General features: G+C 42.5%; 1 protein-coding gene across 1 annotated transcript in view; it reads left to right on the plus strand.

The window, feature by feature from the left end:
- IGSF9 (immunoglobulin superfamily member 9) overlaps positions 1 to 24,744 on the plus strand; it is a 1,174,198-nt gene that overhangs the window by 1,119,183 nt on the left and 30,271 nt on the right. The window contains exon 20 of the mRNA XM_044059432.1: positions 17,333 to 17,478. Coding sequence (XP_043915367.1) covers positions 17,333 to 17,478 — 146 coding nt within the window. The remainder of the gene's footprint in view (positions 1 to 17,332; positions 17,479 to 24,744) is intronic.

A 24,744-nucleotide genomic window follows, 5' to 3' on the forward strand; every position in this document is an offset into this window, starting at 1 on the left:
GTATAGTTTGTTTATGGCTGGGGTCCACCAGACAGGACGTCTGCCTTTGGAGGATTGGGTTTTGGTTTTATTTGGGATTGCATGATCCATGCATTCCTGAAGGTGTTCATAGAATGCATTTATAAAGGATTCTGTGGTCTGGGCCGTATTTTCCACAGGCCCGGGGGCTTTGAAGGATTCCACCTCGGTTTTGAGGAGTGTGAAATTTGCTTTAGAGAAGTTTTTCACTGTGGTTTTCTGGGCAGGGGGTGGGGTCGGGATGTGAATATCCAGTGAGATTAGTTTATGGTCTGATCTTACCAGTGAGGGATATACTTCTGGTCTGGAGCATAGAGTCCCCATGTTGGTGATGATCAGGTCAAGTATGTTTTCCCCTCTTGTGGGAGTGGTAACAAGTTGTTCCATAGCATTTGAGTTTATAAATTCTAGGAACCTTTGGGCTAGGGTGTTGGAGCTAGAGTAATGCTCCCAGTCTATGTTTGGGTAGCTGAAGTCACCCAATACAATGGTGTTTGGAGAGACCTTCATATTTTCCAGTGTTCTCAGGAAGGCTGAGTGGGGTTCCTGGGTTTGGGAGGGTGGTCTGTAGCAGGCTATAAACTGGAAGGCAGTTTTACCCACTGTTAGTTGCACATGGATAGTCTCTGATGCTTCGTGCTTTGCCACCAACCTGGAGGTGTGGGTATCTTTGATGAATATCGATACTCCCCCTCCTTTTGTGGTTCAGTCCAAGTTTTGGGGCCAAAAAGCATGGTATGAGGTATAACCTGGTAGTGCTGGGGTGCTCTTGGGAGCCCTGAACCAGGTTTCTGTTACTGCACAGATATCGATGTTCTCCATGCTAAGGAGAGTTTCGAGTGCGTGCATCTTGAGGTTTAGACTTCTGGCATTGAGTAGCATTACTCTTAGTTTCTTATCCCTTGTGATACCTATGGAGGTGGGTTTGTCTTTTGATCCTTGCCTAAAAAAGGCACTATGGAGGTAGCAAGAGCCTTTGCCAATATCCGAAAGCCCAGGGGTGACAGGTGCAAGCCGTCCCTAGCGAAGCATTGTGGCTTGTCGAGCATATCATCCCAAGCTGACAGGCATTGGATCCCCTTTGAATGACACCAGTACTTAAGCCAATTGTTGAAATTGATCATCTTGTCTTCATATTGTGGCATCATTCTTGGTGAGGGTAAGATGCTACTCAAGGTCAGGGTCATACCGGCCTGGGCTACATGCTCAGAGAGCTCCTCTATGTCCCTTTTCATGTAGTCCAGGGAGGTACGTCTCAGGTCATTCACACCAGCATGGACAATGGCTGAGTCATATTTGTACTTGCCTTGGAGTGACCTGAGTGCTTGTGGTATGTGGCGGATCCTAGCACCCGATAGGCTGCTCACCGTGACCCTCTCCTTGTTCAGCCTGGTGAGCGGGACGTCAGTGTGCCTGACGATAGAGTCACCTATTACAAGTGTGTCAGGTGTGTTAGTCTTAAGGGCTGTGACTGTTCGGCACACTGGCTTTGTGAGATATGTGTTGCACGTGTTTTGTTTTGGGGTAGCGGTTGCTTGGGTGTTTGCTTTGGAGGTCTCTGCTGCTTAGGCAGATCTTTATTTAGAGCCTCTGAGTATGTTTTTGTGTGATTATGTGTTTGGTTTGCTGTCGTGGTAGGTCTATGTGAGACTGGAATTGTAGTGAGTGTGGTTTCCTTCTCCTCCTGACTGGTTATGCCAGTGCTGAGTTGAGAGAGCTTAGCCTCCAGTTTGGCTATATGGTTGCATCTCTCACATGTGTTGGAATTTGTTGGGAGGAGGAGAGGGTTGTCTGTGTACATGAGGCAGTTGTAACATTGCCTGAAGATTCCCAGATTCACCAGCTGGACCGGAGAGGAGATTGACAACTGACCTTTGGACATGCTAGAATAATATTGGGAATTCCTTTATAATTGAAAACAAGGGCCAGTGGGGAGTGAGGGTGTAGTGCTTTTAATTTTTAGTGCTGAGTTATATAATTGCTTTAGTGAGCAAGTGCCAGGTAACTTAAGTGCAATGTGTTACAGGTAACTTAAATGCAAAAACGACAAACAGTAACTTTCTTTCAAGTGAAACAAGGAAATAAGTACAGTAAGCAATGCAGATATCACTAGTGATCCACAGAAACGCTGAGAAGCCGCGTATTAGGTGGAATTAGTGTTCCAGGGAAATAACAAGCAAACAAACAACAAGCATATAAACAAAGCTAGATTCAGCAGGCCTGGATCTAGTCTATGCTACAGCAAACAAGGTGTACCAATTTCAGTAAGATACAGTTCGAATATTAGTTGCAGGATGGTTACTGACATATTCAATTGTATGTGGTAGCACTCTCCTGAAACAGTTGTTCTTTATCTGCATCTTCACCAGCTCCCTACCACAGTTATTTGCCAGACTCAGAAAAATATCATATTTTACAAAACACAATTCATAGCCAAACGCAAAATGTGTACCCATCCAAAGCATATGGATAGTTCTTTTACAATCTGAAAATGAAGTATTACTCAGCATGTGTGAAGTTCCCTAGCACATCTTTTCCTGTGTTGTAAGTATTGACAATGGTGTTCATAAATATAACAATATAGTTTTACTTACCATACTGGTCCTACTTGGTCATGGCTGTTTTCCATTCTTCTCACAAGCTGCAAGTTACCAATCCTGCCCGTTGACTGTTTGCTGTTTTCCATATCTGGCACGGAATTATGTCAGGCTACACAAAATGACAACATGGCCACCACGACAGCAGGTGTTCAAAAATTGCTCTGATTTGAAATCGTAGCCTTCTGAATGGTTCACTGATGACATCATTCCCTCCCATATGCAGCACAAGAATGTTGGGCTCAGGGTAGATGGAACACTTGTCTTCCAACAACTGCAGTACTCCGCTCCAGTGCAAACCTCTTTTTGCAATCCAGCATACATTCACATTAGATGTGGGGAAGCTCAAGCTGTAGTGGTTTTCACTTACAGAGGCATGGCTGGCAGCCCAGTGAATGTAGGAATGGCCACATACCGACACTGTCAGTTGTTGTTCTCCTGCTTGTGAAGCCATGTCAGTGTCAGAAGGTGGACAAACCTGCACAGGAAAGAAAATGCAAACAGATTACTACTGATGTTTGACAGATGTATTGGAAGACTACATATATATATGTATATCATATGCATTACCTGGTTAAAGCATCCAAATCTTCCATCCTAGCCACAGGGGCATTATTCTTTTTATAAGGTACATAAGTGGTGATGACGCTGCAGAGGTACATACCTGCCACCCTTGAAAATACCAAATTACACACTATGACTGACAAGGGGGCACAGAAAGGGCACATGTAAAGAGAAAAAGCAGGGTATGGACTGCCACTCCACTAATATGCCGAGAAATGTAATAGACTTGGGACTTCAGTGACACTCGAGGGCATCTGATGTGTCCGATACCTGTGCTGGCTACCCATCAGACTGCTGATACCACAGATATGTTCACAAAAATATGAAGCATGTAACCACAAAGGGTACTTTACTGTGTATCAAACAAATTGCAAAAATGACAGAAAGAAACTTGTGGGCGGTGGCTTGAAATGACTCCACTTAGACAAAAAAAATAAATCTTGCTTGTGCATTCATGAATGTGATAATAACTTCTAGTTATGTGAATTACAGTGACAGCTTCTGAGAGTTTTACCTGAAAAGTGACAATGACTCTGCTGTTTTATAACTGCAGTTATTGTTAATGTGATAATGACCTGCATTTCATTACTGCAAAGTTCTGCATGCTCAGACACAAGTGATAATTGCTGCACATAACCTGTTGAGTAGGCATTCATTATAGTACCTGGTGCAGGTGTTATGTGACAGGTTATGTAGGTTAATACTGATTTACCACTACATAAAGTTAGCAGAAAGTCACAAATACGCATCAAATATTTTGCTCTGAATTTTTAATAGGAAATGGACAATCTCTGACAGTATATGGAAATATGCAAGTCAGACAACTATACAAAACTAGTAGTTGGTGCTACATGAAAACTGTAGGCAATTAAAACAACTACTGAACATTACAGGCTTTATTCTGACATCAGTATGGTAATACAGTTCCAAATAAAAAATAATGTCAGCTGTTTCTCTACGGTACAGCAGCAATGTGCAGATGTCAATAATAAAAGAAAAAAGTATGATAAAATCAAAGGTGCTTGATGAAAACTCTAGGCAGTTAAACAAGCACTACACGATGCTAGTCTCTGAAAATAAAGGTAAATGATATTTAGTACTACACAGACTCGTGTGAAACTCAAATCCCACTAATTCAGTATAACAACTCAACATACAATTCAACTTGAAAAAATAACAGCTGACGTTTACAGCATGCTCCATTTTATAAAACGCCAACCGAACTGAATCACTTTTCAGAAAAGGTAACACATACATGGTAAACCACTCCACTCTTGACACAAAGAGTTAAAACAGACATATCAGTGGCAGCTTGTTGCCGCCAACCTACAGACACAGTACCAGCACAGACATTTATCCTGCCAAGGTAACAAGTGGCCCAATGGTCAAAAATCAGGAATACTTCATCTTTTTTATACTGTGTGGAGCAGGCAACAGCACAGCTTGACTGTCAACACAGTATTCGGATGACTCCAATCCACTCATTTCTCCCAAGACCTGTGTTACACATCCAACCACAGTCTGTAAAAATCCTTGAAAGAGGGCTCACAGACAACACCCATCGAAACAGGGGCTCCCTCTCTAGCAGAGAGCATTTTACCAGTTGGGTCCCTCAGGGCTCCAAGCTTCTCCACTCCTGTTTTAATACCCTTTTCTCTGATGTTCCCACTGATGCAAAGGATCTCTGGCTGACAAGCTTTGCAGAGGAATGCTATCTTGGAGCCGTCATAAACTCTCTTCGGGTCAGCAAGAGAAGAGAGTCTATCATGTCTAAATACAAGGGTCCCGTTTACTGTTTACACCACGTCTCTAGAGTAATTATGAAATCTTTATGCCTTTGATAATCTGTTGGGCATGGTAGAGCGCGCCATGTCAGCACTGTTATTCCTCTCTCCACTGCCTTTATTAGGTCCATAAATGAATGTGATGCCACCTTCAGCATGCATTTCACTGAACACGAGTCAATTGAAAAGAGCACAGTGTTTCATTACTAAGAAAAATCAATGGCCCGAGTTCTGTCTTGTACAGAATGCCTCAAAGCCTTATCCCTTTTTTTGTCTCATACACCTCCTGAAAGGAGATCTTTGCTTAGTTTAAAAGTGAGTCTAGTAGATTGTTGAACAACTTCATTCAAGGATAAGGACCGTATAGCTGTCTTAGGAAAGTACAATGTGGCTTGATTCAGGACTAGGAACTGAGAAAATTGTGTCATAGGCTTTATATTTTAAAAGGCCCCAAAACAGCCTGTTCTCGCACTCTCACTCGCATGCTCACTCTCATGCTCACCAATGAGCTGCAGCCTGACCACAGGCTTCGCTGCCACCATGGTGGACTTAGCAGGTATCATCATCGTTGGCTGTGGTTGCAGTTGCAGGCCGTGAGGAATGACAGACGAGTACACAACCGCAACAGGCCTCTCTGCCACCCGTCTCTGTGGCAGTGGGATCCGGGTGCATTGTTGGTCCAGGTAGTGAGGGTGGCTGCTGCTCAGGACCTGGGCACACTAAGTGTTGGCGGCAGGCTGTGTCTGGAAGGGCTGTGGTGGTGGTAGGTGGGGTGATGGGAGGGGTCATTGGTAACAGAGGCTGTAGTCCTGATCAAGAGGAAGGAGCTGGTTGTAACAGCGAGGATGAGTATGAGACTGCATCTGGAACTGATGACCCAGCAACTGCTGAACAGGTGATAGACTGTTCATTTTTACATGCATTGGTGAACTACTAAGCTGTTTGGAGAAGCACACATTTTTTTTTTTTTTTGGCATTACTTACAAAGTTCTAAATTGCTGTTTCTGACAGCCGATGTTTCGGTCTCTAGCTCTGTAGTTGCTTGTTAGGTTAAATGATGATGGCACTACCTCTGTCATATAATCCATTCCAGAGTGGGTTTAATCTGTATGGATTTATCCTACCCATTGATTTTTCTGCCGTCAGCACACAGTTAATGAACGAGGAGATTCTGTCTTCATGTATTTTGCATGTTTCATGTATCCAGGATCAGAACGCTGTTGTGTTTGGTAGAAAGTTGCCTTTTAAGAAACAGAAATGATGTAGAGGTATTTTATTAAATGGAGTAACTATTGCTTGCTGGACCGGTTTGAATGCTTGCTGTCTGTGCTAGTTCTTGCCATACTGATTGTCATTAAGTCTTATAATGTGTACCTGCTTTATCTGCTGTATGCGTCTTAAAGCTGAAATGCATGTAAAATGACTTTCTGTGGGAAGATACAGTGTAAAGCTATTTTCTCAAAAAAGTCCAATGGGAATGTCAGTTAATTCCACTGTGAAACCAAAGTTCAGAAGGTAACTGACAATGTCCAGTTACTTTTCCAATGTAATTGTGAACAGTATAGTTCAAATAAGACTTTGAAATTAACCGCGCTTGTGGAAGGCAGTCGGGTGTAACAACAAGCAATTGCTATTGTCTCATAGCGAGCTCGGAGTTAAGCACAGAGGCGCTATGTGATGGCACTGGGGGTTAATGAGTTAAGGTACTGCTCATTAGCAGATAAGTGCCTCTGCAACAATCTGTGGCTTAGAATTGCTAATTGCAGCCAAAACAGCTGAATTTCTCTATCATTGGCCAGTGACATGCTACCACAGTGCAATGTATAAGGCCTTCATGTAGACCTGGGCCCCTTTCTTAATTGTTAAGATGGACATCACTGAGGTTTTGAGAGTAGAGCATCACAGGGGGTAGGTAACATAACTGTCAACTGTAGAGATTTATGGCGTATGTCTACAGTTTTGCCTCATATGTGTGGTCAGTGCCCCATGACATAGTGGTCATCTGGGAGTTCACAGGCAAATATTGTGGGCTGAGGTCAGTAAGGAAAGAGACACACTTGAGGTTTGGACCTCATACCAGTCACAATATGCATGCTAATGCAATAGCTGTTATTCTATCAACCTACTGTCTTTGCAGGAGCAAACTGTTACACATGTCCCTATCTGTGGGCCTTAGCCCCACCATTAGAAATGGTTATGTCCAGATCCCTTGTTCTAGGGAACTGCAAGGTATGGTAGGTCTGTAGCAGCTACCTTTACATACAGCTGTGTATGCTACAGGCTGCAGCTGCTGCTGCTGACTAGCGCACGTAGGGAGGAGTGAGGACACTTTTGAGGACAGCAAGCTGTACATTTTACAGTGGCTCCCTTAGCAGGTGTCTTTCCACATCTTGCTGATAACAGGGCATGTATACCTGCTATCACAGGCCGCACTTACATCCAGTATTATGTCTTTGGCTGTCTACTGGTGTATTATTACACCAGAGTCCAAGAAACACTCCCATTTTTCCCATTAGTTTTTATTTCAATGACATGCCTATTGACTGTAAGTGGCAGTCAGTATGTTTTACTGGAAATACCTGTTTTACGTCAGATCTGTGTGGCGTGGTAGGTTAATGCAGTGGGCTGTAGATAAGAGGGGCCTGGGTTCAAAACTTAGCAAAGGTGTTCATTTTGTACATGTCTAACAATGTAAAAGAACACATTTGCATTAAAGCTCATTTAAGCTTAGCTAAGCAAAAAGCCACATGCACCCCAGTGCTTCTCTTAGCTCCACGCAAACCCTCACTAAAAAATATAAAGAAAAGGGGGTGATAGGAAAGTGGTAAAATGGGGGCAAGCACAGGGAAAAACATAATGAAAGGCAGTTAGGGATGTGTAGGGAGGGTGTAGGAAAGAACCATAGCTATCCATATCTTGCCCAGCAACAACAGTGCATTTTCACAGATTTTCTCAATGAATTTGGACTCTCAAAACCCAGAGAGAAAGGTGAGGACAACATACTGTGTTGTCAAGCCAATTAAATCAGATTAGTGGTGTTCAGTGGACATGTGTGCAACATGAAAAGCTATGTATGGGGCAATATTTTTTTAGGAGAGGATGCATTTGCAGACAGACAAGACAGAAGACAGGGGAGGTGTGTGACACATGACGAGAGTAAACACCTTGGATGGGGAGGGTGTTGTGGAACCAAGTCGCACGTGCCTCCAGATGACATCAGTGTGACTCATTTCCCCACCCATGGGACAGTCAACACTGCTCCTTCACTGCCCTGAGGGTGGCTGTGCTGGAGGCTGGGTGCCAGGGTGAGCTTGCCCCACCAGGTCGGCCAGCATGCTCTCAATCTGGTGCAGGCGGCATTCATAGCTCCAGTGAACAATCCTGCACAACATGACCAGCAGTTGATCCTAGGTGACTGCAGCCCCTTCGCCACCACTCCCAGGGGAAGTCCGGGCCCCATCCTTTGAGGCAGTTCCACCCGACACCACATATGGTGCAGGGGCAGCAGAGGGAGCACCACCAGACTGGGTCAGAGATGTGCTAGGACCCTGTGCCTCAGTCAGTTGAGGCAAGGTAGGAGGATCACCAGGAACCGGCCTACCCAGATGTGCTCTGATAATGGAGGTATAGTAATAAGTATAGGTATGTTATTAACAAAACATTGTTAGTAATAAAAGCATGGCAGAACACTGGAAATAACACAATTACATATCATTGCATATTATGTGAAACACAATAATAAACGAAAAAATAAGTCATTGGAAAGCAGGGCAGAGTGAGATAAAATCCTTTAATAAGCATATCTGGAAATTGCTAGAAATCAGTGAAGGACTACAGTTCACTCTGTGCACCGGAAAAAGGATTTAACTCACTCTGCCCTGGTTTCAAGTGATTTTTTTCATTTTGGACTTGGCTGGTATATCACTGGATTTGCCTGTGCAGTGATTGACTTATATTTTGCTGAAACTCAACAATAATTAACAGAACAGTCAGTATAACAGCATGCCAGTACCAGTTGCAGCATAAAGCCAACAAAATAGGTAATTTAACAAGATGTGTCAATATGCATCCATTAAAATATATAACAGTAATAAAACACATGCCCCAAAAAACAATTAATGTAACATTTGTTAATAGTAAACCATAACCAATGAATAACCGTAATAAGTAAATGAAGATAAGGGATGGAGAGAGAGAAAATCAGTCTGTTAGTACCATTGCAGCTTACTTCCTTGACAACAGTACTACTATCTACTCTACAAGTCTGTATTTTCTTTATGTTTATAGTGAGTACAAGTCTCCTGTAGCTGATGTAGCATGTACATACCTCTCAGGCTATATGCATGGGACACTATGGGCCAAATGGTAACAACTGCGGGTATACACCTACACAGAACACTTGCACATCAGGTGGACCTATTTAACTACCAAGGTGTTCTGTGGGCTGAAATTGTGATACTGTGCAATCTAGGCACTCAGCTATTATGCTGTTGAAGCCTTTTCCAAATTGGCTGCATCTATTTCTGTATTAAGGAGGTTCTCATGGTTGAGACTCCAGCCTTTGTCCTTGGATGTCCAAGCAAAACTGTTAGATGCTCCTTTGGCTAAATCAGCACTTTTTGGAGCTGCCTCTGCAGAACTACTTAAGTCACTGCAGGAAAAATGGAAAGACTCACAGAATCTAAAACAGTTACTGATGTCACCGGTTCCCAGATTCCATAGGAACTACCCCCAAAAACCCAGCTTTGTTAAGAGGCAGTCCTTCCATTCCTCTGTTGCTCACTCCAGGGGATGAAGACAATCTAGGAAACAATCTGCTCCTAGATCTTCATCCCCCTCAACACCTCCATCCTTTTGGAGGCAGCCAGACCCAGATAGAGCTCCTCTGTTGTGACTCTCTTCCCTTACCCACCTCCACCTCCCTCTCCCTATGCCTAACCCTGTCCCTACCATCCTGGCAGTAAATTATCACAGGCAAATGGGTGCTCTCCATCATCAAGAGAGGATACTTCATGACTTGGGAATTTCCAACATTCCAGGGAATTCCACAACAAGCAATACCTGAGGATCAAGTAGCCAATGGGTTTTAGTCCAGAATGTGTTTGGTTCCGCGAAAAGATGGTCCGTGGAGAGCCATCTTTGACCTATCCTTCTTCAAACTCTTTCTCAATGTGCCTACCTTCAAAATGCTCACATTACAGCACCTTCTTCCTCTTATTCCTTCATGACATCTCTGGACCTGAAGGATGCTTACCTTCACATCCCTGTTCATCCCACTTACAGGAAATGTCTTCACTTCTCAGTGGGTTCATCACATTTTCAGTTCTCTGCCTTACCCTTTGGACTGTCCACACCCCCAAGAGTATTCACCAAATGTCTAGCCCCAGTCATTGCATACTGCAGATTACAGGGTACTTAGATGCCCTCTTGATCCTACACCAGGACTCTCTCGCCCTGTCTCAACATCTTAACTGGGTTTGTAGGATTTTGCAAAGTCTAGGTTTCACTGTGAACCTCTTGAAGTCCCAAATGACTCCCTCACAAGATCTTGTTTTCCTGGGTGCAGGATAAGGACAGACTTGATGTCAGTTTTTGTCCCTGCCCAGAAAGGGGAATTTCTTACCCAATTTTTCCAAACTGTCCTACCACTGCCATCCATCTAAGCCAGAGAATGCCTGAGAATCCTGGGATTTATGGCTTCCTTGATCCCTTTATCCAGGATGCACATGAGTAAGTTTCAGTGAGTATTGAGAAATTGTTGGAACCAACACGTTCATCCCCTGGAAACAAGTCTTTCTCTTCTCCGCTGTTTAAAAAGGAAACTCATCTGGTGGAGCTCAACCATCACCAACAATCAGGGGGTGCACTTCTAGATTCCTCCACCCAAACAGCATCTTTACACAGATGCATCAGATCTAGGATGGGGGGCTATCCTTCACAGTACCAACATCCATCACAAGATGCAAGGGGAATGGTCCATTCCAGAAAGAAAGAACCATATCAATCTAAAAGAACTAAGGGCCCTTTACTTGGCAATACAAGCCTTTCAAGAGATTCTTTTGCCAGGCACATTGAAGGTTGTCACAGACAACATGACAGTCCTGTGGTACGTAAACAAACAGGGAGGAACAAAATCCTACTGTCTTTGCAGTCTGGCAGTACAAATCTGGTCCCTGGCAACAACACTGCAGATTCATTTGCAGGCAGTTTACATCCCATCAGAAGACAATGTGATGACAGACACCCTGAGCAGAACCTTAACTCCCTCCTGTGAATAGATGCTTCATAGGGAGGTGTTTCCTGATCTAGTTCACAGGTGGGGTATTCATTAGGAAGATCTGTTTGCCTCCTCCCAGAACAGACAGATGCCCCTATTTTTGCACAAGGCTTCCCCATTCACAAGCCTGGTGTGTGGGCATCTTGTCCTTCTCATGGGAGGGAATGTTCCTTTATGCTTTCCCCCCATTTCCTTTGATTCACAAAGTCCTCCTGAAAGTACAGCAGAATGAACCAAAAATTCTGTTAGTGAGTCCCTTCTGGCCAGGACAGCATTGGTTTCCCCTACTTTTTCATCTAGCCCAGGGCCATCGCCACAGGTTACCTCACCGCTTTGACCTACTCACAAGACAAGGGGTTCCTTATTCATCCCCACCTTCTCAATGTCACTGTGTGGGTGATAGAGTTCTGATCCCCTTCAGGCACCTATATTCAGAGGACATACTCAATGTTCTGCAGGAGGCCAGAAAACCAAGTACTAAGAGAAACTATTTATCCAAGTGGAAAAGATTCTCCAATTTGCACCCTAAGAGTAAACTGGACCCTTCTCAAGCTACTGTTCCACTGATCATTTCCTACCTGTGTGAGTTACTGCATTCAGGGTTGACTTATTCTTCAGTGAAAGTGCATCTCATTGCCATTTCTGCTTGCTTTCCCCTGACTCCACATCTGGGTTTCAGGCTAGATGTCAAGCTATTTTTGAAAGGATTCTTCATATTAGGCCTCTTCATAAGCCCATTCCCTCACCTTGGGATCTTAACTTTGTGCTGGAAAAACTTACACTAGCTCCCTTTGAGCCAGCCCATTCTTTTTCTCTTAAGTTTTGTACCTGGAAAAAAGTCATGTTAGTGGCCCTCACTTCTGCCAGGAGGGTATCTGAGATCAAAGCCCTTATGGATTCACCTCCCTACCTTGTCTTCCATAAGAATATAGTTTCTCTAAGGACTAACCTCTCCTTCATGCCAAAAGTAGTTAATGGGATATCCCTAAACCAGATCATTAACTTGCCTGTCTTCTACCCTCAGCCTCAGAACTCCTCAGAAAGGACCTTGCACTCCTTGGATGTTCATAGGCAACTGAAGTTCTACTTAGACAACACCAAATCCTTCAGACAGGCTGATGTCTCCTTTCATCCTAGGGCCCTAGACAAGGCCGTGTCAAAACAGACACTTGCCTCTTGGATTTCTAAGGCTATTGTCTTTTGCTATTCCTTTCATGGAAAACAGCTGAATTCCTCTGTCAAAGCCCATCCCACCAGAGCTGCTTCTTCTTCAGCAGCCTTTTTCAAGGCCATTGATTGCTCTTCTCTTCTGGAGGCAGCAGCGTGGTCCTCTCTACATACCTTCACCAAGCATTACAAATTGGACTCCATCTCCAGGGGTAGAGCAGAGTTTGGTCATCTCTACATACCTTCACCAAGCATTACAAATTGGACTCCATCTCCAGGGCTAGAGCAGGGTTTGGTCCTCTCTACATACCTTCACCAAGCATTACAAATTGGACTCCATCTCCAGGGCTAGAGCAGAGTTTGGTCCTCTCTACATACCTTCACCAAGCATTACAAATTGGACTCCATCTCCAGGGCTAGAGCAGGGTTTGGTCCTCTCTACATACCTTCACCAAGCATTACAAATTGGACTCCATCTCCAGGGCTAGAGCAGGGTTTGGTCCTCTCTACATACCTTCACCAAGCATTACAAATGGACTCCATCTCCAGGGCTAGAGCAGGGTTTGGTCCTCTCTACATACCTTCACCAAGCATTACAAATTGGACTCCATCTCCAGGGCTAGAGCAGCGTGGTCCTCTCTACATACCTTCACCAAGCATTACAAATTGGACTCCATCTCCAGGGGTAGAGCAGAGTTTGCTAGGTCTATTCTGCAGGGTCTCATAGAGTGTGCACCCCTCCATGCCACCCATATTACTACCTAGAGAGCTTTGGTACTCTCCCTAAGGTTAGAATACTGCAACATGAGAATAGAAGGACATAGAGTAGTTGTGTAATAACTTGCCATAACATAGATGTCATTCTCTTCCATGTTGCAGTATTCAATCCCACTCACGAACACCCCCTTCCCTTTGACCATATTATATCTGGGTCCTTCCTCTGACTACTGACCTTGTGCCTGGGAGGGGTTTCATACTTCCTTACAACTTCTATTCTGTCTTTATACAGCAGCCAGTTCTGAATTGGGCATGTGCAGACATCACAGATATAGCCGGCGTCAGTTTATGGCTCTTACATGCAACATCACATGTACCCCTGCTTTCAAGACTCTGGTATACTGGCCGGATGTCCGGTGCTGCAGGCAGAAACTCCCTAAGGTGAAGAAACTGCAACATGGATGAGAAGGACATCTATGATTATGGTAAGTTCTTACACAATTATTCTTTCCTACAAATAAGATGAAGGTTATAACTATTATACAGCAATATTAAAAAACTACCATGGAGTCTGGTCATCATTCAGTTTATTTTATTGCAATCCAGAGCAAGTAAAATCAGTAAAAGTAAACATTACAGGTAACCACATCCATTATAAAAAGGTTTCTATAGACAGCTTTAAAAAATGTAAGATGAGCTCTTTTGCTCTGTTTCTTTCTTTAGGACGTCCGTAGATCAATTTTTGTAAAACTGAGTTTTTGGGCCACATATATATATATAGTTAAAGGCCTGATAGTGAGAGCATGGCTAAAATAAGGGGAAACCAGTTTTGAATGTAAGGGTGGGGCAGTCATCCAGGAAAGGGACCCCATCACAAGAAGGGATGTGGGGGTGTAAAGTGAGGTAAAAAATCATCACCATACTCCAAGGTGTAGTAATTGATGGCAACCTGATATGTGATCTCCGTGTCTAGCAAAACATCAAAAACTAAGCATCCTATACAGGCACAAATCCAATCTAAATAAACAGACCAGACTTACACTAACCAGTATCTACTGTCTTCACTGCTATGGTGCACCTATTCTCATCAGTCTCCAGGTAACACAAGTCCAAACTTGAAATTTGCTGTAACAAAATAGCCAAATCCACAACTAGTTTTACACATCTCACCCATCACTCTGTTCCTCTACAGTCTCTCAAATGGCTTTATCTACCTCAGCATGTTATCTAAGTTAGAAACCCACTGCCTGCCCTGCCTTACTGCTTATTCTGCAAACCTACAATCCCCATCAGATCTTTAACTATTTGAAGACAAACAACTTCTCACATTACATAAATCCAAAAACTCAGCTGGCAAAAGCCTCTTCTCCTTTTCAATAGAGAAAGCCTGTAACAACTTTTCTACTAATATCAGACTTAACCCTAAACATCATGTCTTCAAACATACATTAAAAGAATTTTCAAGTAAAGCATGGACCAGTCCATGCTCAAAACCAGGTTAATCTAAAAACGAATCATCCAAGTCATCCCTAATTTGCTTCCACATACCCTTAACATCCGTATACCTAATTTTCATTCTTTCATCTCAGCTCAGTCATCTAACATGGATTCTCTTCAGTTGACTGACCTGCCTAAATGCCAAATGTCATACGATCGAGATCATAGAACTGACATTTCAAATTTGAACAATGTGAATGGAGATCACCGTACATTGAAGGAATGGGAAATTTGGCATTTTCCTTGGGTCTATATCGCAAGTGCGAACGCTTAGATTGTTGAATATGGCATGATTGACACCTATTAAGCAAATCGCGAGTACACCAAACGCTGGAAACCGCGAAATTCAAAATCCCGATTTGGCATAGTCGGCCCTTCTGCGGTGTAGCTCCATAAGGTAAGTGTGCGATAGTTACGGACCTTAGGGTTAGGTTGCAGGTTAAGGTAAATGCATAGATAGTAATGTATGTAAGGGTTAGAAGTAGGGTTTGGTTAAGTGTATGTGTGTGTGGATTATTTATTTTTGCTTGTGTATAGCTTATTAAGGTAAGTGTGCGATAGATACGGACCTTAGGGTTAGGGTGTGGGTTAAGATAAGTGCATAGAAAGAATGTATGTAAGAGCTAGTGTAGGTTTAGAAGTAGGGTTTAGGTTAGTGTATGTATGTGGTTTATTTATTTTGTTTGGGTGGGTAGTATGTAGCGAGCGGTGTAGTGGGAAGTATGTTTTGTTTTCGTTAGTGGGTGGAACGGTGTTGGCCAAGCAAATGTATTCGGTGATGTATTTTTCTGCATTGTGAGGTTTTGATGACTTGTGTGTTCACTGAGTAGGTGTTGATCATGTTGTATTTGACAACCTAAGCATTTGCGCATATAATATAGACCCATTTTCCTCACTGTAGTACAATCTCGGAGTTGGTATATTTAAGTAGCAGTGGTTGTGTGGGGTGCACTGGGGCTTACCCCCTACAAAAAGCAAACAAACAAAAAAAAACATTGTTTGTGTTTTTTGTTTTTATTATATTTTTGGACTTCCAAAATGTCAGTTATATCATCTCAGCCATATAATGTTCGGTATTTCGGCAGTTTGATCAACTGAAGTTAATCCATATATATAGTTAGATATAGATATACATCAAGTCAGTACTATGTCATCAATCGTTTATCACAACTACTAATTTTACTTCATACTCTCTTCCCTCTTTTCCACCCCTCCACGTCTCTCTGACCTCCCCAAAATCCACCCCTCTGAACATAAACTCCTATATCTACTTCCTTCACTTCTTATTACAACCAATAAGCCTAGTTCTTCTCTGTGAACCTATCCTGAAAAGCTCACCTCCTTTCTTTCTATAAACATTGTATTAACTGATTTTCTAAAGCATATGGTAACCTTTACACCCCTTTATCTCTACCATAATTAACACGTCTACTCTCCTTCCTTCAGAGCTGAATCATCCTGTCTATACATAACTTCTCACTAGCCAAACAATACTAACAATTTTTGTCATGGGCAACATAATCACCTCAACCCCACGTCTTATTTAGCTATGTTTTGAATATTAAATCAAATCATTTTCTGAATTACTCTGTTGCATTATGCATTTTTCAAAAGTCTTCCATGGGCCCAATAATAATAATACTAAATTTATAGTATTTTTAATGATTTTACCTATCATACATGTAGTTTGTTTGCATTTAAACAAACAGTTGCATGTATTGTAAACTATATGTATCTGTAGTTTTTCTCCACAGGTCTCCACTGGAATATTGCTACATTTGTCCCGGTCAGACTTTTCCAGCCAACATAGATGAATACATTAATAAATAAATAAAATAATAAATAAATCATCTCCTAGGTCAGTTGGTAGATAGCAATAGCTAGCCAATGGGGTTGAAATGAGAAGAAGCTAATAGGTGCATTAACTTCTCCTTATTTGCATATAGAATTAGTTTGTGAATGGAGTATACCCTGGCATACTGTGGAGACAGACCTCATAACATTTAGTGGGTAAACAAGAAAAAAGATAAAGCAAGCGGATGAGGAATTTCTGCAGTCCAGTTTATTTGACTTGCAGAAATACTAAGATGTGTGTATATTTTTAAATAACAGAGGATGAAAGAATGCTGCACAATGTTGAAGTGGCAGAACTTCTCACTCTGTGCACTGAGATGGCCCAACCACCTGGCACTCGACCTTTCTGTAACAGAGGCTGTAGTGATAAGCATACCTGTCTACCGAATTATAAGTAAGTGATTAAGTTGTTTGTGCAGTCTAATATCCATATTATTCTCTGTTGTCTGAATACATATTCTGCTTATTAATTGTTAACCTTGTTACATGTTTCTGGACTCCCTTATCTTGATTAAGTTATTTTAACTAGAATGTTTTATTAGTGTACTTTATCTCTAAACTTTGCTTCATTTAAATTTACTGTTGCCTTGTGCCCAGGTCTTGTCTGTAAATGGTCCTTTAGATCTGTTCACTCACCATGTGAACAAATTAGAGATAAGAAAAACATCCATATGTTAATCCATTATTTGGAGTGATGTTCGTGTTAATTTTGTTGTCGGAAATCTTTGAAAAATATTGTTTTCTAGGCTTACATCACAACTTTGGAGTGGATGCTTGAATGTGTGTGTAATTAATAGTTTAGGTAGATGAAACCACAGATCTGAAATATATTTATTTACTTATCCATGTATTCACAGGAGAGACACCTCGGTAGATGAGAATTATGAGTTTGATACAGAATTCACAGTCGAGACTGAAATTTTGGATGCCTTGAAACTGTATAGGAATGGAAATCCACGGAGACCAGTGTCCACAATTGCAATCCAAGAACTGGAGAAACAAGGTAAATGGAAATCAGTCTAGTGTGAATAAGAACCAGTCAAGTACTGTATCATTTTTATTTATTTATTTATTCATTCGTTTTTATTTATAAACAACTTTATTAAATTAATAACAAAAAAATACGATAGGAAGATATAAGTTTAACAAAGGAATGTGAGAAATGAGGAGCCCCCAGTCAGGTTACAAAAATATTTTCAGATTAGAAACACAGAACAATCCCAAATCAACTAACTAGCAGTTACAGAAAATTGATCTTTGGAAGCTAAATAAGATTTTGTTTACTAGATATAGAAACTGAAGTGTAAAGACTGGTACCTTAGGCACATTAGATTAATGCAGCAAAGACATTATTCTGTCTTTTACTGACATTGGTAGGTCTTTGGTGGGAGAAACAGTAAGACATGCTTTTCTAAATCTTGTGAGGGGATAAAAATACATTTCTACATGCAGTGTCATCTGTGTATATGTTTCAGGTTCTTCTTTATACTAAACAATAGAAATATAAACAGAAAGACAAGACTGAGCAGTACATATGGTTTAACATATGAAGAGTAATACAGAAGGCAGAATTTCCAGGGACTCCGAAACCTATTGAGATGAGAAACTTTTCACAGATTCCTATCTGCTGAGAGTGCTGAGTTCTTGGACTCTAATCAGAAGTATGACATTTATAGTAAATCATGGAAGTAGTAGCTTGGCTGCAAAGATAAAACTAGGAGGGACCAGAAAATAGAAACAGCTTAAAATGTTTAGGGCTAGCAGTAGCAGCTGTAAAGCCAAATTAATTACTAACCAGCAGATTTGCACTGTTCACATATAAATCCATATCCAAATATCTGGACATTTAATTATCAGTGTATTATTCCTTCCACTTCAAGGTTTATGTGGGATACTATCAAAAAATATACATGTTGTCTTTTAATTAAATGTCAAACACTATAAACACATTATCATGTCTTTATTGCAGATGAGAATATTGCAGAAAAATATCCCTATGTGTTTTAATATGTATGCATCTTTTACATAAAGAGCATGTATTATGATTAAATCAATCATTACCAATCATTTTCTTTACCAACTTTAATCAAGCAAATTTTAATATCAGGAGTATGCTTACCATAAAATATATGGACACTGAATAGTGTAACATTGTCAGTTAAAAAAAAAAAGAAATTAAAACAGAATCCGGTTAGACAACAGTGGTGGAAATGAGAAAAACCATGAAAGAATCGGTCAGATTCAGCAAGCTCTGCACGGAGTGCCTGAATAGTGCAAGAGCTGCTGCAAACAATATGGCCGCTAAGCGATCCAGAAATGAGCCCCAGAGACATGCACAAGCACGCTTACACTATTCCTGCATGGATACCACTGCTATATGATAATTACCTCATTTGCTGGTGAAAACCATGCAAATGAGTGAATTAGTGATCCAGAAAGCAGGCAGGCATCTGTGCAGGAATAGTGTAACCTGCAAAAATGTATTCGGTTACTAACTGAATACATTTCTGCAAATTACAAAATGGAGGCATGTCACATATAAAGAAAGCATGTATTCAATATAGTAGGCATGCCAATGGCCAAATATATGGCCATTGGCATGAGAAATAGTTGCAAAATTATAAAAAAAAAAAAAAATTCATTTTTTTTTTTTTGGCCGATTTCGTCCGTTTAAGTGTAGGACAGCAGTGTGCAAATGGGATTGGCCTGAAAATAAAACAAAAAAAGTTGGAAATAAGCTTTTAAACCCAAATCAGCATTTTGCCATAATAGTCAATGGCATACATAAGACAACAATAGGGGTTGCTAACGGGGAGGGCTGAGTGTGAATGTGGTAACTATGAATTAGCATTCTGTTTTATGCAAATGAGGAGATTGATACTGAATCACAGATTTCTCCTCAGTGTTAACTTGCACCCAACCATGTAGGTGCAGCAACACCATTGTGTAAGTCTAAGAGGTGGATGATCTCATAAGGGGGAGTGTCATGCATGCTGTAAGCTTATTGGAGCTCTGTGGCCCATGTTTGCCCTTAGCTAAGCACAGCTAACGAAAGGGGTGTGTCTGAGGCTGCCTAGCAGTGTTTACATTGTCTAAATGGGTGTGTGAATCGCTCACCGGGTTTTAAATAAAAAAAAAGCAAGAAATAGCAGCTCTGTTCACATCTGAGCAATGGGTATGCGCGCCGCACCTCGGGGCTTAAATGGGAAGGGAAAACAGCAGTAAACCCAGAGGCTTCCCTTGCTCTGGAATAAAATCCCAGTCCGTGTTAGACAGAGCCCCTCACTGACTGTCTTCAAGAAGAATCTTGATGAGTGGATGGGGGATCGTAGGTTTACCCCGGGGATTACTTCAGTGTCACTACTAGACAGAGGCACAGTAAACTAACTTTAGTAAGGGTTCAGTAAACTCGAATCGAAGGGTAGCGAAAGCCAAACTCACTCGGGCTAGGCTTATAAATGCCTCAGGGCAGATAGCCTAGTATGAACCTATGAACCTATGTAAGAAGGCAATCAAGGATAACTAGCATACCTGGCAGTTGAAATGTATCAGAATCAGCCAATTATACATGGAACAGCCTAGCACACTACTATAAACTATGCAAACACCTTCCAGTCTGTTTTTTCCCACAAACTCTACACCATCGGTGTACACAGACAATTAAATTTTACCTGACAAAACTAACAAAATGTTAGGGGCTGCTGTTGCTCTCATACATCAATATGTGCAAGAGCCTGAGGGTAGTGAGGATGTGAATGCTGATGACCAACCCACAGTGAGGAGAAGGAGAAGAGTGTACAGACCCAGGGTAACCTACCAGGGGCTACATGAGCTGGAGATAGTGGAGCGCTATAGGGGGGACAGGGACATTCTACAGCAAATTGTTGATCAGTGCCGGCCACACCTCACATACAGAACCAACAGAGGGGAGCCCATCCCAGTGGATACCAAGGTTTGTGTAGGCTTAAGATTACTAGCCACAGGTACCTTCTAAAGAGCAACTGAGGATATTATACAGATCTCACAGACATCAGCGTCCAGGTACTCCACCAGTTCCTGGATGCCATGTCAGCACATGCTGGTGAGCATATATATTTCCTCAACATCCATAAGGCGTTGACCAGCAATATATGTCTCTTCCACCAAATAGCAGAATGCCCTGAGGTAGTGGGTGATATAGACTGCACGCACATACACATCAAAGCACCACCCGGTGAGTGGGGTAGGGTCTATATAAACCGCAAGGGCTTCCCCTCCATCAACTAACAGGTCATGAACTATGCCCAGGGCATTATCTTGAATGTGTGTGCTGGCAGCCCTGGAAGCTATTAAGACTCCCACATCTGGCATATGACACAGCTGTATCAGTCATTTGCCAGTGGGGACATCCCATATGGCCACCTAGTGGAGGATGCTGGCTACGCACTGGAGCCATGGCTGATGACACCCCTCAGAAATGCACACACACCTGAACAAGAACTCCATAATGAGACACACACACAAACCAGAATCATAATAGAGCATGTGTTTGGGATGCTCAATTCACAGTTCTACTGCCTGGACATGTCTGTTGGAGCCTTGCAGTACTCTCCAGCTACATGTACACAAATGTTCATAGTATGTGCCATGCTACACAATATGATCCTGTGGATACAGCTGCAGCAGAAACAGCACAGGGCAAGGCCACACAGCCCCTCACCATTGCCAAGGCCATCACAGGCACAGAGGGACTCAGAAGAGGAGGAACTATCTGAGCCTGCCCATGTAGGCAGAAGGAGGCATGCCCAGTTTGCCCAGGCCTTGGCAAAGAGGCAATGTATACCACATACACTAACATGGTAGGGACCTAGGGAATGACACCTCTCTCTGACTCACCCATTCAATAAAAAGGATGCCAAACATAACACTACCTGTGCTTTACCATGTATAGAGAGTGGACTATGTGCATCTGACATAGTCAGCCCTCCAGCACTGTCCTCAATACTGGCACAACCGCATGTTAAGTCACTCTTCCTATCAATTGCTGAATGGAGTAGTATGTTCTGATAGTTGTGTCTATGGTATGGACGGGAACATGCAAGGGAATCAGGTGGCTGAATGGGATGGCAACAGATAGTGGACACCTATACGGGCAGAATGAAATCCGTAACGAATGCTGGTGTCAACATAATAGGCAGTATTAGACAAGGTGACAAATCCCACTGCAGTACATGTGGTGGCCCAAATATGTGTCCATAGGACACACACACATGCATGTCAGTGAGGCTCACATAACCACCACCAGCCTCAGCCAGCAGGCCAGGTGTAGATGACCATAAAGAAAGTTTGGGCTAAGGCCTCCAATTGATGGCAATGCTTAACAGCATCCCTTCAGACCTACACAGACAGACTACAACAGCTCTGGCAGTTGTATGTTAGTTCTGAAGGGTAAGAAGTCTGAAACTGAAATGTTGGTCAATAAAACCTAAGATCTGTACTCTACTGATATGCCTTCAGTCTGCATGATAGGTCAGAATACAAAATGAAATGGAAGCCAACATAGTACTTGAAATACCAGTGCAGACATAGCAAATGTTTAAAGTCCTCATGTGTGCCTACCCCACACAATCCTATGTAGAAATGCAATAACATATAAGTGTGAGGTGTAAAAACAGTGGAGCACAGATTACCCGAGCTGGCCCAATCTACAGGCTAGATTGTTGCATGTGTACAATATGCAGGGGTCCATGTGTTAGGTTGTTGTGTGTTTAATATTGTCTGGAAGGGGTTTATATCACAACGTTGAACTTACAGAAGTTCGATCATTGTAATTTTGAACCCTAATGTCCGAAACCCAACAAAACCAAAAGCACAGAACAGCGATTTTTTTCCCAGGGAAAATATTACTTTTCCGTGACAAAAAAAAAACTTAAACTCAAGTGGGGGGCCTCACTCACCCACCCCCAAATGTGGGGGGCTGTGCCCCCCACACACTACCCTACTTAAATATACCAACTCCGAGATTGCACCACAGTGGAGGAAATAGCAAAGCCCTGAAAGCGGCCCACTGATTCTTTTCCCTGGGAAAAAAGTTGATGTCATGGCTTCGCTATTTTTCACTTTCGGACTTTAGGGTTCAATATTATAACATTCAAACTTGTTTTAGTTCGACATTATAATATAGACCTGTCTGGAAGTGGTCAGCATGTAGGCATGGAGGGTTGTATCTCTGTTGCCTATGGGCAGTACTGTGGATGACAGGGACATGTTCCTACAACTACAGTGCCAACCACAATGCTTTTCAGCAATACCCATGTTAGCAGTCATCCATACTCACTGTCCAGATGTCAGTATCTGTCACTGTCTGAAAGATGGGCATGCCATGAATGTGAGCCCATACATACACCCAGTGCACAGGTGGAAGTACCCTAGACATAGTACATAAAATCTGTCAGCTGCACACAACTTTGGAATGGTACATACAGGTTAGCAGCACATTAGTTGTCTGTGTAGTATGGAATACTGATGTAGTCTCCCCAGTCACTGGCAGACCACAAAAGGCACAGTTATGAAGTAATGAGAGACTGCCTATGTCCCTGCACAAGGCACCATAAGGGGAATGTCCCGAGTATATCTGTGAGTCAGCTGCAAGTAGCTTCCATATCACACATGCACTCAGCTCACTCCACCATCAGCCACAGGTTTATTGCAGGTCATATACTTGCTGTTGGGAATGAGTACAGTATGACCCCACTACTGTATGGGTATACCCACAGAATACAGCATGCTGAAGAGGTATCCCATGCAGGTGTGTCCCTAGCTGTAAGCAACACCCTGCCTGCATCCAGACCAATGGATTAATATGGATAAGAACTATTGCCATTAACACCTCACACACTTACCCTGTCACCCCAGGGGAATCCACTGGCTTGCAGCCTGGGAAAGTAGGAGTGATAGAATGAACTGGCCTGCTACAGATGGTCTGCATCACTACCAAATGGCTTGTAGTCCTCTGTCAAAGGCCTGTGTCTCACCCGTAGTACTAGTGTATGGTATCTCATGGGATCCCAACTAACAACATAACACAATCAACAGAACACAAATGCAAGGCCATGTTGACAAATCCCAGTAGCATGCCCACCATGTCCTACTGCATGAACTGTGGACCAACCCCTAAATACCACTGGGATGAAGGGTCAACTGTAGGGATACTTCTCAAATATTGCTCGCATAATGTTAGGAAGAGGATAGAATAACAGAGTGGGGAGTGTAGAAGCATGGACATCATGAAGTGTGTGAAGTCTGAAACTCTGATGTGTGCCCATAGTACCCCTGACTACACACCCAGTAATGGGTGGCTACAAACCTGCTCATAAACCCCAGTGTGAAGGGGAACTGACCAGATATATGAGCCCTGCCTCTGGGTAACCTGGGTGAATCTGTACAGCTGAGAGTTATGGCCACAGCAGTATATGGCCATTCGGTTACATCGATATATGTACAAGAAGGGGATCCTCAGCCATCATAATACCAAGGTGCTGCACCATTTACACAGACCCATCAGCAAGTGTCCGCAGCTACCCCTCCAGAATGGCATGAGTGTGCAATAATTTGTAGGCTGTGGACTATGATACCGGGCACAGCTTCATTCATCTTGTATTTCCCAGGAATTAACTATGAGCAAATAAGTGTATCTGTCAGTAGTTGATGGCATAATACATCACAGTGTAAAACAGTAAATATGTCTGAATATCTCTGCTAACACCAACCATGTAACACAAGCAGCACATACAATAGTTACAGTATCCCACTATCAGTCAGCCATTGTGACTCCATATTGTCAACCTATCTACAGATATCCTGCAGAAACAGGTTGCTAGCTGTAGGTGTAGAACACAATCCCTGGACTGGAGTACAACCCTACTTGGAATGGATTCACACACTCAGTACAGAAGGTCATACTTGGCATGCTCCTACACTTAGAGAAATTAAGCCCATGTCTGACAACACAGTGGACTATACATATTTGTCATTCACAGATGTCTGTGCACACACACACCAACTTGTACACCATTCATGCTTTGCACAAACATTGGATAGGAATACTCACACATATGCAAGGCCAACACACTGTAATATGTCAAACATACACACACAGAGATGTGGGGAAGAGAGAGACAGACAGTGACAGAGAGAATTCCATTATGAGGCCTGTCCCACCCACCACACATCCAGTTGGCCGATATCACATGATGTGCTGATATCAATCACTGTAGACATTCCTTTTGGT

The sequence above is a fragment of the Protopterus annectens genome, chromosome 17.part0 (assembly GCF_019279795.1).
Source record: "Protopterus annectens isolate FY-2018-M chromosome 17.part0, PAN1.0, whole genome shotgun sequence".
NCBI classification, from domain to species: Eukaryota; Metazoa; Chordata; order Ceratodontiformes; family Protopteridae; genus Protopterus; species Protopterus annectens.